General features: G+C 41.4%; 2 protein-coding genes across 15 annotated transcripts in view; both read right to left on the reverse strand.

Moving 5' to 3' along the window:
• LOC106138957 (spectrin beta chain, non-erythrocytic 5) overlaps positions 1-9,077 on the reverse strand; it is an 81,731-nt gene extending 72,654 nt beyond the window's left edge. Inside the window, exons 1-9 of one of the 4 annotated variants that reach the window (XM_060953274.1) lie at positions 8,952-9,077; positions 7,779-7,894; positions 6,428-6,540; positions 5,253-5,440; positions 4,095-4,233; positions 3,534-3,620; positions 2,273-2,403; positions 1,708-1,930; positions 44-249 (exon numbers count right to left, since the gene is read on the reverse strand). In XM_060953274.1, coding sequence (XP_060809257.1) covers positions 44-249; positions 1,708-1,930; positions 2,273-2,403; positions 3,534-3,620; positions 4,095-4,233; positions 5,253-5,440; positions 6,428-6,505 — 1,052 coding nt within the window. In that variant the 5' untranslated portion in view covers positions 6,506-6,540; positions 7,779-7,894; positions 8,952-9,077. Of the gene's footprint in view, positions 1-43; positions 250-663; positions 764-1,365; positions 1,388-1,707; positions 1,931-2,272; positions 2,404-3,533; positions 3,621-4,094; positions 4,234-5,252; positions 5,441-6,427; positions 6,541-7,778; positions 7,895-8,951 lie in introns of those variants that run through there. The other 3 variants (XM_060953273.1, XM_060953276.1, XM_060953275.1) reach the window with 3 other exon arrangements.
• Positions 9,078-9,115: 38 nt separating this feature from the next.
• The window catches only part of LOC132903879 (spectrin beta chain, non-erythrocytic 1-like), a 39,317-nt gene continuing 33,208 nt past the window's right edge, over positions 9,116-15,224 (reverse strand). For all 11 annotated transcript variants that reach the window (XM_060953288.1, XM_060953282.1, XM_060953283.1 and 8 more), the window contains 3 exons: positions 14,707-14,874; positions 9,701-9,817; positions 9,116-9,292 (listed from right to left, as the gene is read on the reverse strand). In XM_060953288.1, the coding sequence (XP_060809271.1) occupies positions 9,131-9,292; positions 9,701-9,817; positions 14,707-14,874 (447 nt within the window). In that variant the 3' untranslated portion in view covers positions 9,116-9,130. The remainder of the gene's footprint in view (positions 9,293-9,700; positions 9,818-14,706; positions 14,875-15,224) is intronic.

A 15,224-nucleotide genomic window follows, 5' to 3' on the forward strand; every position in this document is an offset into this window, starting at 1 on the left:
TATCCCCCCCCCCCCCCTGAAACCACACTCAACATCCCCGCACCTGTCATAGGACTCCTCCAGGTGCTGCAGCTGCTGAGCGAGCTGCTGCTTGTGCTGCGCGGCGCCGTCCGCCGCGGCGCCCTGGCGCACCAGCCGGCGGATGCTCTCGTCCGCGGCGCCCAGCTGCAGCTCCTGCAGCGCGTGCGCCTGCAGCAGCCGCTCCACGTCCGACAGGTGGCGGCCCACCTCCTCGGATTGGAATTGGGCCTGGACGAAAAAAAAATTAAGGATTGAATATTTATAATAATGTATTAAGAAATACATACATACATACATATGTATGGTCACGTCTATATTATTTGCGAGGTGGACAGAGCCAACAGTCTTGGAAAGACTGGTCGGCCACGTTCAGCTGTTCGGCTTAATGATAGAATTGAGATTTAAATAGTGACAGGTTGCTAGCCCATCGCCTACAAGAAGAATCCCAAGTTTATAAGCCTATCCCTTACTCGCTTTTAAAGTGCTGGATACTACACGGCACTCATAGGAAAGACATACAGTGGAAAGAGAAGCTCGGTGTCGCTCCAGCATCTCCAACAGCTGCAGCAGCCCCTGCCGGCTTCATATCACAACTGTCTGTACTCTATACTGCTGCAGAACGAGAGAAAGAGATGGACTCACCTTCATCTCGGCCAGGGTGTGCTCATTGGCGTCAGCTTCCCTCAGCAGAGGCATCAGCAAGGCCAGCCTGGACAGCGAAGCCCGGTGGCGCTCCAGCAGCTCCTGCCAGCTTCATATCACAGCTGTCTGTACTCTATACTTCTGCAGCAGGAGAGAAAGAGGTGGACCAACCTTCATCTCGGCCAGGGTGTGCTCATTAGCGTCAGCTTCCCTCAGCAGAGCCATCAGCAAGGCCAGCCTGGACAGAGAAGCCCGGTGGCGCTCCAGCAGCTCCAGCAGCTCTTGACAGCTTCATATCACAGCTGTCTGTACTGTATACTGCTGCAGAATGAGTGACAGAGGTGGACCCACCTTCATCTCGGCCAGGGTGTGCTCATTGGCGTCAGCTTCCCTCAGCAGAACCATCAGCAAGGCCAGCCTGGACAGAGAAGCCTCAAACAGCTGCAGCAGCTCCTGCCAGCTTCATATCACAGCTGTCTGTACTCTATACTGCTGCAGCATGAGAGAAAGAGGTGGACCAACCTTCATCTCGGCCAGGGTGTGCTCATTGGCGTCAGCTTCGCTCAGCAGAGCCATCAGCAAGGCCAGCCTGGACAGAGAAGCCCAGTACCGCTCCAGCAGCTGCAGCAGCTCCTGCCCGCTTTATATCACAGCTCTCTGTACTCTTTTCTGCTGAAGCATGAGTGACAGAGGTGGACCCACCTTCATCTCAGCCAGGGTGTGCTCATTGGCAATGGCTTCCCTCAGCAGAGGCATCAGCAAAGCCAGCCTGGACAGAGAAGCCTCAAACAGCTGCAGCAGCTCCTGCCCGCTTTATATCACAGCTGTCTGTACTCTATACTTCTGCAGCACGAGGGAAAGAGGTGGACCCACCTTCATCTCGGCCAGGGTGTGCTCATTGGCGTCAGCTTCCCTCAGCAGAGGCATCAGCAAGGCCAACCTGGACAGAGAAGCCCAGTACCGCTCCAGCAGCTCCTGCCAGCTTCATATCACAGCTGTCTGTACTCTATACTTCTGCAGCAGGACAGAAAGAGGTGGACCAACCTTCATCTCGGCCAGGGTGTGCTCATTGGCGTCAGCTTCCCTCAGCAGAGCCATCAGCAAGGCCAGCCTGGACAGAGAAGCCCGGTGGCGCTCCAGCAGCTCCAGCAGCTCCTGCCAGCGCTGCAGCACAGCTTTCTCCGTGCGGGAGACAGCTTCCGCGCCGTGATAGTTCTCGCGGACCAGTTCCGCCGCCATGGCGGACAAGTCCTCGAAGCGTTCCGTTCTGTAAGTGTTTAGTTAAGTCGTAAGCAACATTTAAATATAAAGTGGTTCCCGGGATGTACATGTATTCTCTGCCTACCTCTCCGGGAAAAAGGCGTGATTTTATGTATGTATTTGGTTGACTATCTCGTGGATGACGTAAAAGGCGACTAAGGCATAGGCTTTTAAATTGGGGATCCTTCTTGAGCGACAGGCTAGCAACCCGTCACTATTTGAATCTCAATTCTATCATTGAGCCAAACAGCTGAACGTGGCCCTATCAGTCTTTTCAAGACTGTTGGCTCTGTCTACCCCGTAAGGGATAAAGACGTGATCATATTATGTATGTATGCAAAATTAATACCTGGCGAGGATGTCAGCGGAGATTGCCTCGTGTTTCTTCACGGTGGCGTCCACCTGCGCCAGGTTGGAGCCGTAGCGGGGGTCCGAGAGCACCAGCACCATCTCCTTCAGGTAACCCTTGCGGAGCACCGACTGGAATTGCGGAGACAACACATCGTTACCAAGGCCTCTGTGGCCTGAGAGCAGGTTGACTTAGCAGATATACGAGGAGAGTGTGGAGGGAAAGGTCGGCGCTTGTCTGTGACACCGGAGGTCCAGTGTCGAATCCCGGTTACGGCATGATGAGAAAAGAACTATTTCTGATTCGTCTAGGTCTTGGATGTTTATCTATATAAGTGTTTATTACAAAGTATCGTTGAGTTAGTATCTCGAAACACAAGTCTCGCACTTACTACGAGGTTTACTCAATATGAGTAATTTGTCCCGTATATATTTATTATTTATTTATTTATATCGTGAGACATTGGTCGAGTTATGATAATGAATAAGAGGGAATTAGTAACGCGATCGTAAATAGGGACGTCGGAAGGCCTATACAAACGTACCTTGATCAAATTAGGGACGTACTGGTCAAAGGTCAGGTCAGGTATTTATACATATATATACATAAAATCATGCCTTTTCCCGGAGGAGTAGGCAGACACTACATCTTTCCACTTGCCACGATCTCTGCATACTTCCTTCTCTTCATCCACATTCATAACTCTCTTCATGCAAGCTTTCGGCGGTTTTGGGTACTCTTGACCTGACCTTTTACCAGGACGTCCTTAATTTGATCAAGATACGTTCGTCTAGGTCTTCCCACTCCGACCTTTCCCTCCATACTCTCCTTATATATCTGCTTAGTCAACCTGTTACGATTACGATGAAATTTTGTACGTAGGTAGCTGAAGAATCAAAATAACACATATGCTCCCTTTTATCCCGGAGTTCCGGGATTGATTGTTACATTATGATACGGTTTTAAAGCGGACGAAGTCGCGGGCGGTCTCTAATTGTATATAAAACAATATTTGGTATTCACTATACAGGGTGACTTTTAATTCAACTGCATAAATTTAACTGTAAAGTGTACTCATCTAAAGGATATTTAAAAACGTTAAAATAATAGTATCGGTTTTTTTAAATGTGAAAATGATGACGTTTAATTTAAATAAAAATTGACTCAAACAGCTCAGAAGCATGGGTATAGTCTATGTTTAAAAGAATGCAGTTGTTTTTAATGTCACTCTGTATTATGTAACCTGAAGACCACAACATACCTTCGTGTTGAATTTGTAGTTGAGTTGCTCCAATCGCTGCTGTCTCAACAGCTCAGTGCGTAGAGCTATCTCGCGAGCATGCTCGGCCTGACAGACACACAGAATTATATATATAATATTTAAAAAAAAGAGGTGAGGAGATTATATAGGTGCCGTGTGGTTCCCGGCACTAATAAAAAAAAAGAATAGGACAACGAGTGCACCAAGAAACGGTTTTGCGAAATTCCATAACATATAGTCATGTCTATATTCCTTGCAGAGTAGACAGAGGTCGCTAGCCCATCGCCTAAAAGAAGAGTCCCAAGTTTATAAGCCTATCCCTCAGTCGCCTTTTACAACATCCATGGAAAAGTGATATTCCATCAGTCCTTTTCTTTATCACATCGGTGTCGTAATTCCCAAAACACACAAAGGATCTCAAAGGATCCCATTCGGGATAAGTCCGCCATTGTACATATTCTTATAAATCCAATAATTGTTTTGTAATTTGTTTTATTTATTTTTATGTGCAATAAAGAGTTTACAAACAAACAAACAAACAAACAAGGATCTAATCAATACCTGTTCCAATTGCTGCCAAGCCCTCTCCAGGTCTTGGGGCAGCTGGCCCTCCAGCGGCGCCCAGGTCTCGCCCACTAAACTCTTTTGCATCGTGTTGATGTCGAAATATAGAGCTTCTATCTCCGATCGCTCCTTGTATCTGAAAATTTGAAAATACATTAAAAAATTGAATTTTTATAGCCCATCGCCTAAAAGAGGAATCCCAAGCTAAAAAGCCTTTACCTTATACGCGTTTTACGACATCCATGGGAATGAGATAGAGTGGTCCTATTCTTTTTTTTTCTATCGGTGCCGGTAACCACACGGCAATGATGTAGCAGTTCAATAAGATTTTAATTTAAATCCTCACATTCAGCTGGATATGTAACGCTGATCCAATACATGTAAGATTCCCCTGCAAAGGTTGCGAAGGTCAGACGGGAGTCGCTTCGTGTAAAAACCTGACTCGCCCAATCCAGGGTCCACGGTCAAAGGCATACCCTGGACTCCTCTCTGGAGTGGTGAAGATGCAACCGGGACTAAAGCCAGGAGGAAGGATTCATCCTTCCGTTCAGCATCAGTTTTCGCATCCTGATTCATCTGATGCTGCACCTTCAGGCTTCTCCACAGACCCGTACTGCTTGAAGACCAGTAGCAGCTTTGAGACACTGTTAACCAAGTCCTTGATCTCATTCCAGGTCTAATGCTGCACCAGCTCTGACGGCACTCACTTAGAGGTCTTTGCTACAGTATTGCAGTTGGAAGACCAACAGGATTCTCTGGATGCTGTTAATCACGTTTGCGACCTCATTCCAGATCTGAAGCTGCATCAATTCTGCTTCTCTTCAGTCTTCTACTGATTAAAGAACATTAGAAGCTCCTAGATGCTGCAAAGGAACTTACATACATAAATACATAAAATCACGCCTCTTTCCCGGAGCGGTAGGCAGAGACTACCTCTTTCCGCTTGCCACGATCTCTGCAAACCTCCTTCGCTTCATCCACATTCATAACTCTCTTCATGCAAGCTCGGCGGTTTCGGGTACTCTTGACCTGACCCTTTGCCAGGACGTCCTTAATTTGATCAAGACACGTTCGTCTAGGTCTTCCCACTCCGACCAAAGCAACTTAGTGATCCCAATCCAGGTCTGATACTGCACCAAATCTGATCGTACTCACTTTGGAGGCTTCTCCACTGTCCTGTACTGCTTGAAGGCGAGCAGGAGTCTCTGGATGCCGTCCAGCGAGTTAGGGAGATCACGCCCGTTCAACTCCTGGATCTTCATTCTGATCCACTCCAGCAGTGCGCAGATCAGCCTGCTGTATTCCTCCTTGCGGCCGTCGCAGTCCATCAGTTGGCCGATTATCTAAAAAGATACATACATACATACATACATACAGTCACGTCTATATCTAAAAAATTACATACATACATACATACAGTCACGTCTATATCTAAAAAGATACATACATACATACATACAGTCACGTCTATATCTAAAAAATTACATACATACATACATACAGTCACGTCTATATCTAAAAAGATACATACATACATATAGTCACGTCTATATCCCTCGCAGGGAACACAGAGACAACAGCCTTCAAAAGATTGAAAGGCCACGTTCAGCTTTACCGCTTAATGATAGAATTGAGATTCAAATAGTGACAGGTTGCTGGCCCATCGGTTACAAGTAGAATCCCAAGTTAATTATCCTTTTCCTTAGTCGCCTTTCACGACATCCATGAGTATGATGTCGAGTGGTCCCATTCCGAAGTGCCGGTTTATTTATTTATAAAGTATCTAAAAAATATGGGTGATATATTTTTTTATACTATTTTATATATTAACTAGCTGTGCCCGCGACTCCGTCCGCGTGGAATAGTTTTTTCATCATAGCATCATTGAAGCCCATAGGTGGCGCTAAATTCACGCCGATTAGAATAGATTTATTTCAAAATTGGATACAAGGTATCACTTATTGACGTCACATAACTTGGAAGCGGCATTAAACTTGGTTTTAATTAATTTATTTGACGTCAATCGTCAACGTTGTGAAACCAAAAGACACGACAATTATTAAGCGATACGAAGTGTCCTATAATCCTACTACTATTATAAAGGCGAAAGTTTGTATGGATGTTTGTTACTCTTTCACGCAAAAACTACTGAACCGATTACCATGAAATTTGGTATGTAGGTAGCTGAAGACCCAGAATAACACATAGGCTACTTTTTATCCCAGAGTTCCCGCGGGATTGATAGGGTTTCCATGCGGACGAAGTCGCGGGCGGCCTCTAGTAGATAATAAATAAAAAAATTGAATTTAGAATTTTTTCAATGTCCTCACATTGGCAATCCTGCGTCCGCTCTTCTGTTCATTCTTCATCCTCGCGAAGGTGTGGTAGTAGCTCGCCACGTACGTCATCACCGACTTCTCATCAGGCCGGCTGGTGTCCACGTCTGTCAAATGAAATCAAATCAAATCGTTTATTTTGTGAACATAGGTTATCACAGGTTGACATTTTATTGTGAAAATTTACACTATATCCCGCCATTGGGCATACAAAATTAATATTTTAAACTAAATAATAAAAATTACATTGCCTCATGTCAATTAACAAAAACAAAAAAAAATGTTCATGTATTTCTAATTTTTTTTTTCCTTTGTCAATACATAAATCGAACATGTGACGTCGTACTTGGACAGCTAACTCGATTAAAGCAATTTTTTTTCTACTTGTAATTATATAATATGGTAAAATAAATTTTTACACAATTTTAACTTCAAAAAAAAAAGAAAGATAAACATTTTAACTTAAAAAAAAAAGAAACTTCAAACACGTTTTAAATATTAAAAATAAATCGTGTAGCCCCTTCTGGTTTTCATTAACGTTTGCTCGCGGCAACGTACCCAGAAGACTGATAGCATACATACATACATACATAAAATCACGCCTCTCTCCCGTTGGGGTAGGCAGAGACTACATCTATCCACTTGCCACGATCTCTGCATACTCCCTTCGCTTCGTCCACATTCATAACTCTCGTCATGCAAGCTCGGCGGTTTCGGGTACTCGTGACCTGACCCTTTGCCAGGACGTCCTTGATTTGATCAAGATACGTTCGTCTTGGCCTTCCCACTCCGACCACGACACACGCCACGTTTTGCCGTTAGGTCAAATGGCAATGCTTAAACTTAACCCTAAGAAGTTTCCAGTCTTCTGGTCCCTCGAACAGTCTCTTAGAAAGAAAGTTGAAAAGCTGATGAGCTGATAGACTCCACCATTTGACCCGTATATATTTATGTATTTACTTGTAGGCTTCGTTGCGTGAGTCTTTTTCCGACGCTTGCATGCTCAATTTCGAGTGATTCTTTCTTCTTTCACACCACAACATTCCTCTATCACGCTGATTATTTAATTATTATTACGGCCTCTGTGGCGCAGCGGTAGTACGCTTGTCTGTGACGCCGGACGTCCCGGGTTCGAATCCCGGCCAGGGAATGATGAGAAACGAACTTTCTCTGATTGGTCTGGATCTTGGATGTTTATCTATATAAGTATTTATTATAAAACATAGTATTGTTGAGTTAGCATCTCGTAACACAAGTCTCGAACTTACTTCGAGGCTAACTCAATCTGTGTAATTTGTCCCGTATATATTTATTTATTTATTTATTATATGAATAATCTTCTTACCTTCAGCGTCGAGAAGGCGGGGTATGCCCAGGTGTCTGTGGGCGACATCGAACGCGTGGTTCAGTGTCTCCACGTGTTCCGTGACGGGAACCTCCGACCAGCGGAACAGGTCCGGCCTGGGAACAAATACATATATATATTGTAGGCAACCTTCTTCATATACGCCATAGGTATTGTTAGTTGGGAGAAAAATGTCAGAAGTAATTTTTATTAAGTGCCGTGTGATTTCCGGCACCAATACAAAAAAGAATAGGACAACTCCATCTCTTTCCCATTGATGTCGTAAAAGGCGACAAAGGGATAATCTTACAAACTTGGGATTCTTTTGAGGCGATGGGCTAGCAACCTGTCACTATTTGAATCTCAATCCTATCTTAAAGCCAAATAGCTAAACGTGGCCTATCAGTCTTTACAAGACTGTAGGCTCTGACTACCCCGCAAGGGATATAGACGTGACCATATGTATGTATGTATGTAATTTTTATTGACAAATATTTATATATTATGCTCAACAATATAGTAATTTTAAACTGATTATTTCTCTCCTTTTTTCTCCTTGTCTTCTGTAGGAATAACAAATTTTGCAACTATACTTCTTTCATATAATTATAAATCATTTGGTAAAAAAAGCAACAATGGATGAGTGAGTTAGGGTAATTGACTCTTTAGCATATCATATGTAAAAGTTATCCATATACAACAGTGGATGAGTGAGTTAGGGTAATTGACTCTTTAGCATATCATATTTAAAAGTTATCCATATAGAGCGTCAGTGGTCGAATAGGTAAGGTGCCCGGTTAAAATGCGTGATGCGCAGAAGGGCCCAGGTTCGAATCCCGCCTCGGCCATGTACCAATGACTATTTTCAAAGTTACGTAGAGAGGGAAAACATCGTGAAACCTACACATTCATCAAATGGATGTGTAACCATGATCGATCCAATACGGGTTAGGTTCCCCTGCAAAGGTAGCGGAGGTCAGACGGGAGTCGCTTCATGTAAAAACCTGACTCACCCAATCCAGGATCCATGCTCAAAGGCATACCCCGAGCTCCTCTCCAGAGTAATGAAGATGCAACCGGGACTAAAGCTAGCAGGAAGTATAAGAAGAGAGAGAGTGAGATTTTATGATACAGAGAGTGAGAGAGAGTAAGAAGGGAGTGAGTGAGAGTCACCTGTGCGCGTGTATGAGGGCATTGAACCCGAGCCCCGAGCGCCACGAGTCGGTGAAGTTGTGGATGTTCACGCCGTGGTAGCCGCTCGTCTTCCTCTGACACCACAGCAGGAGGGCGTCCTTGGATAACTTCCTTATGATACAGAGAGTGAGAGAGAGTAAGAAGGGAGAGAGTGAGAGTCACCTGTGCGCGTGTATGAGGGCATTGAACCCGAGCCCCGAGCGCCACGAGTCGGTGAAGTTGTGGATGTTCACGCCGTGGTAGCCGCTCGTCTTCCTCTGACACCACAGCAGGAGGGCGTCCTTGGCCGATTTCTTCTCAGACGATTCATTCTCTTCGTCCTTGAAACAAAATTACATACATACATACATAAAATCACGCCTCTTTCCCGGAGGTGGATGTGTCACCATGACCGATACAATATGGGTTAAGTTCCCCTGCAAAGGTTGCGGAGGTCAGACGGTTACACCCACCTCATTTTATACTGACTACTAATACATTCAACGAAAAGGTATACGAATTAAATATCCAAAATCCTTCTAGACATATTTCATAAATAAAAATTATTGTTAAATTAATAATTTGGAAATTGTTGTTTGTGTCGTCTATGTTAGTGTCTAGATTGTCTATTCCAAAAATGTTGGTGTCATTTTTGTTAAAAATAAAACTCATGTTAATTCAAATCTCGTTTATAGGTTATGGGCCCAGATTATAAACCTGGAGATGATTAGTGGTAGAAGAATACTCACCACATCGATCTCAATCTCTTGTATCTGAAAGCGGAGGATGATGGTCCATATCAGGCCGAGGATCAGGCGAGGGTTCCCGTCCACTATGTCTTCAGCACCAATGGACTCCAGACGTACCTGGAAAAAAATTGTATTGGCTTTCAAAATTTTATTTCCTGACACACGTTATGGCCACTAGTACTAATAGGACCACTCCATCTCTTTCCCATGGATGTCGTAAAAGCCGACTAAGGGGTAGGCTTATAAACTTGGGATTCTTCTTTTAGGCGGTGGGCTAGAAACCTGTCACTATTTGAATCTCAATTCTATCTTAAAGCCAAACAGCTGAACGTGGCCTATCAGTCTTTACAAGACTGTTGGCTCTGTCTACCCCGCAAGGGATATAACCGTGATTATATATATGTATGTATGCACACGTTCTGGCAAAAGGTCAAGGTCAAGAGTACCCGAAACCGCCGAGCTTTCATGAAGAGAGTTATGAATGTGGACGAAGCGAAAGAAGTGTGCAGAGATCGTGGCAAGTGGAAAGATGTAGTCTCTGCCTATCACTCCGGGAAAAAGTATATTCTCATTTAATTCCCAAAGGAGCTTAACTTTGAATAAATCCGTATACGAAACGTAACAATAATGTTACTAAATACCGGAAAAAGTACAGTCAACCGCATATCTAGTTACCCTCTATGGCGTTTTGATAGAGGCGAATTCTCAGTGAATTTGGGTAACCTAATATGCTGTTGTACCTACAAATATATCCTCCTACGTTCAAATACCAATTTTTTTCTTGGCATATATAGAAATTGATGATGAAGCGAAAGAAATATTCAGAGACCGTGGCAGGTGGAACGATGTAGTCTCTGCCTACCCCACCGGTAAAGGGGCGTGATTTATGTATATAAGGGATAGGCATACAAACTTGGGATTCTTTTTTAGGCGATGGGTTAGCAACCTGTCACAATTTGAGTCTCAATTCTATCATTAAGCTTAATAGCTGACTGTGGCCATTCAGTCTTTTCAAGATTGTTGGCTCTGTCCACTCCTCGGGGGATATAGACGTGACCATATGTATGTTTATATATATATATATATATAGAAATTGATTGACTGATTCTCCGTGTCTTGAAGCAAATTCGCACGTACCAATTAGGTCGAAGGGTCACTCTGAACGGAGTTATGTAAAATCATCTTCAAATGATTTTCAACCTCATGTAACAGGTGAAAATGGTTGATTTTCCAAAGTAACGCACCCCTGACGCCATATACGTCGGTCTTCATAAGGTTTCTTTAGGAATGCGGTGTTTAGTAATATAAAGAATTTACACACCGCATAAAAAAACATAGCTACATATAGTCACGTCTATATCCGTTGCGGGGTAGACGGAGCCAACAGTCTTGAAAACACTGAAAGGCCATGTTCAACTGTATAGTTTTATAACGGAATTGAGATTTAAATAATGAAACGTTGCTAGCTACATCGCCTACAAGAGGAATCCTAAGTTTATAACACTATCCCTTAGTCGCCTTTTACGAAATCCACGGGACACGGAGTGGATATATTCTTAAGTGCCTGAAACCACACGGCACTATATCTTCACTAGCATCATTGTCATATATGGAAAGACTAAAAGTCTAGTAAATTATATAAAAAAATTCTAGATATTATACTGGTTCAACGGAAAATCAGTAGTATGTTTACAGTATTATGTAAAGATTGTGATCATATGTAATTTATATCACTATGAACTATGATAAGATATAAGGTACCATAGATAAGATGCGAATTTTTCGCTTTGAAAACGGACTAATGCCCATTTTTGTACATCATCTATACTAATATTAAAAAGCTGAAGAGTTTGTTTGTTTGAACGCGCTAATCTCAGGAACTACTAGGTTCGAATTGAAAAATTATTTTTGTGTTGCATAGACCATTTATCTAGCAAGGCTATATAACATCACGCTGTAATTATTAGGAGCCAAGAAATAATGGAAAATGTGAAAAAGAAAACGGAGAAAATTATTCATCCTTGAGGGCTTCAATGATGCCCAAAGTAACTATTCCACGCGGACGAAGTCGCGGGCACAGCTAGTATACTTTGTAAATTGAAACTTAATAATCTGTTAGGGATAAAACGTAGTATATGCCGCCTCTTCTGCTGCTCTCTTTCCGCCCAGACTGTAAAAGTCGATCAAGACATCCCTATATTAAATTTACTCAACAACCAACCTTCTTTAAGATTGAAACAAATTAATATTAAACGATGCAAAATAAGAGGTTTCTCAAGTCTGATAAGGAACTATGCAGCTGAAGGTGACCTTAGCCTTCAAGACACAATTTTGTCGCATGCTGAAGCCTAGATCAGTCTAGCTCAATCTAAGATCATGGTCAAAATGCGCATCCTTGCCTCCTCTCATGAAATATAGGATAACCTGGATTCAGTCAGGTCCTCCGCCTCCGTAAGAGATAACAGCATGAATGATATGATTACAAACTTGGGATTCTTTTTTAGGCGATGGGCTAGCAAGTTTCACTATTTGAATCTCAATTCTATCTTAAAACCAAACAGCTGAACGTGGCCATTCAGTCTTTTCAAGACTATTGGCTATGTCTACGCTGCAAGGTCGACATACACGTGACCATATGTATGTATGTATTTATGATATGACGAAACCGTGAAGTTGGCAGTTTTCCATTCATCAAACCCTTGCCGAGTCACCCAAAATTATTAACAGTCTCACATTTAAGCAGACAAATAAATAATAGTTTAAAAAAAACTAAAAAACTACGCTTTTATTGCTAATCAAACTAAAAAATAGAAAATAAAAATTAATGACAAAGGAATTATAAAACAGTAGTAGCAAGTCGAACAATCAGTTATAGTCAATTACCTCAGATTAAAATTATAACAAAATTAAATTTATAAACAAAACAATTTAAATCTGAGTAAAAAGCGTGGGGTGCTTGATGTAGTAAATATTAAAATCATTCTATTAGCATATATTTTTGACAAGAAAGTTATGAAAATGAAGTAAAATGCACCCCACGCTTTTTACTCGATTTAAATTGTTTTGTTTATAAATTTAATTTTGTTATAATTTTAATCTGAGGTAATTGACTATAACTGATTGTTCGACTTGCTACTACTGTTTTATAATTCCTTTGTCATTAATTTTTATTTTCTATTTTTTAGTTTGATTAGCAATAAAAGCGTAGTTTTTTAGTTTTTTTTAAACTATTATTTATTTTCTATTTTTTAGTTCAATTAGCAATAAAACGCGTAGTTTTTTAGTTTTTTTAAACAATTATTTTTTGGAAGTTAACACTTCTAGTATAACTATCATACTAGAAAAGACTTTTGCAACCATGCGCCCATCGCCGGAGGTTTTCACAACTAACTTTCTTAAAGTTATATGTGGCCTGATTGGATTAAATCTCATAATATTCTCATAATGATGATTCTTTTTTAGGCGATGGGCTTGCAACCTGTCACTATTTGAATCTCAATTCTATCTTAAAGCCAAATAGCTGAACGTGGCCTATCAGTCTTTACAAGGCTGTTGGCTCTGTCTACCCCGCAAGGGATATAGACGTGATTATATGTATGTATGATGATTGTTAAACCCAGTTGAAAAGAATTTTATAGTGATAAATCACTGTTAATAATATTTTTGACTATCCAGCAAACATAATAATTTTCGATTGTGGCCTTGCCAGGAATCAAACCACAAGATTAAGAGGCAGATTGATACAGGAACAAACATATTTCAAACATACCTCCACTGCCTTTACAACCAGGAACGCAACAATGTTTATCTGAAGACATCGTGGCACTTTCGTTGTAAAACTGTCTTTCACAAAAACAAACACAAACAGACTCCTATCTCAAATAATCAGGTACTTTTTACAGGAGTCCTATCTAAAAAATATCTGCACAACACAGTGAACACAGTCATAGTCCAATCTCAGATGATAAAATCACACGAATATCCGGAAGAACAAAGCTCGACTCGACGGAAGATTCCAAACTACAAATAACGACAAGTTATCAGCACAAAACAAAGTGCAAATAGGTAAATACACAGGCACCGGTATAAAAAAACAGAAAGAAAGTTTACAGGTTTTCTAATCGAATTCAAAACTTACTGCAAAACTTATTTGACAATAAATAAACTGTCACTCATTTCTTAAACGAGTATTACAGTGTTGCTATTATAAATAGGCAAAAGATACCTAATGTTAATTCAAGAATTGCATTAATATGTTAAATACGTATTAAATATCGCAAAGTTCTGTAGGTAGTAACTTTATTCTTGTATTATTGTAAATTTAGTTGTTCAATTTTCATTTATTACTTTTGTTTTATTACTTATATATTTTTTATTGTTTTAAAATATTCTACTAATTCTACTATTGTTTCTAATGGTAATTCTAAATGGAGCGATGCGATGAAATAAAAAAGCCTCAGGTTAATAGTAACATTATATGGAAATATATTACATCTCTTTTTGGACTCCTTATACGTCAGAACTTCTTGGTTTCTTGTATGGAGATTACTGGCACTGGTGCTATCTCTGTCTCTCTTACTCTCATACGAAGGATCTAAAAATGAATTTATTAATCCTGGCAGTTTTAATAAGGATAATGAGAAACTCTTATCAAAATATTGCATTGTCATCGGTCCTTGATACGTGTGCAAAGTTTCAAGTTGGTCAGACGTTTAGAAATCAGTGAAAATTAAGCTCAAAGATTCCGTTACATACATACATACATACATACATACATACAACCCAAGCTAATAAAAGCGTAGTAATGATATTAATATTACATAGTTTCTTCACGCATATAGCAAAGATGTGGTACCTGTATCAAATAGCAGGTGCCCATCGGCGCGACTTGTGTTTATAACTAATTTTGAAAACCCTAATCTAAGAAAACTTTTCCAACAGAATGCTTAAGCATCAAAAAAAAAAAAAAAACCCTTGCCGAGCTGGGGAAGTAGAAAACCACTGACCTTAGTGTGAAGAAAGCTCAGACTTTTGTTGACGTTCTCGATCTTGTGCACCCTCATTCGCCCGGAGTTCGGCCGCGGCAGCCGCTCCCCGCTGATGATCTCCAGCAGCTTGAGGAGCCGCCGGCCGTCCGCCAGGTCGGTGAACAGGTCGTCCACTTCCATTCGGGCCTGGGGGGGGGGGGGGGGGGGGGGGGGGGGGAAATTCAAAATTAAATACCAATAACTGTTTTCTAAAGTCATGTCCATTCATGTCATGACATTTCCAAAGTCATGTAGGTACGTTAGTTTGAGTGGAAACCGATTCTATGACATTTGGATAACTGAATGTGAAACTACGAGTATGATATGTCTGTGACACCGGATTCGAATCCCGGCTTTTTCTGATTGGCCTGGGTCTTGGATGTTTATCTATATAAGTATTTATTATAAAATATAGTATCGTTGAGTTAGTAATATCTCGTGACACAAGTCTCGAACTTACTTCGAGGCTAACTCAATCAGTGTAATTTGTGTTGTTG

The sequence above is a fragment of the Amyelois transitella genome, chromosome 31 (genome assembly GCF_032362555.1).
Source record: "Amyelois transitella isolate CPQ chromosome 31, ilAmyTran1.1, whole genome shotgun sequence".
NCBI lineage: Eukaryota > Metazoa > Arthropoda > Insecta > Lepidoptera > Pyralidae > Amyelois > Amyelois transitella.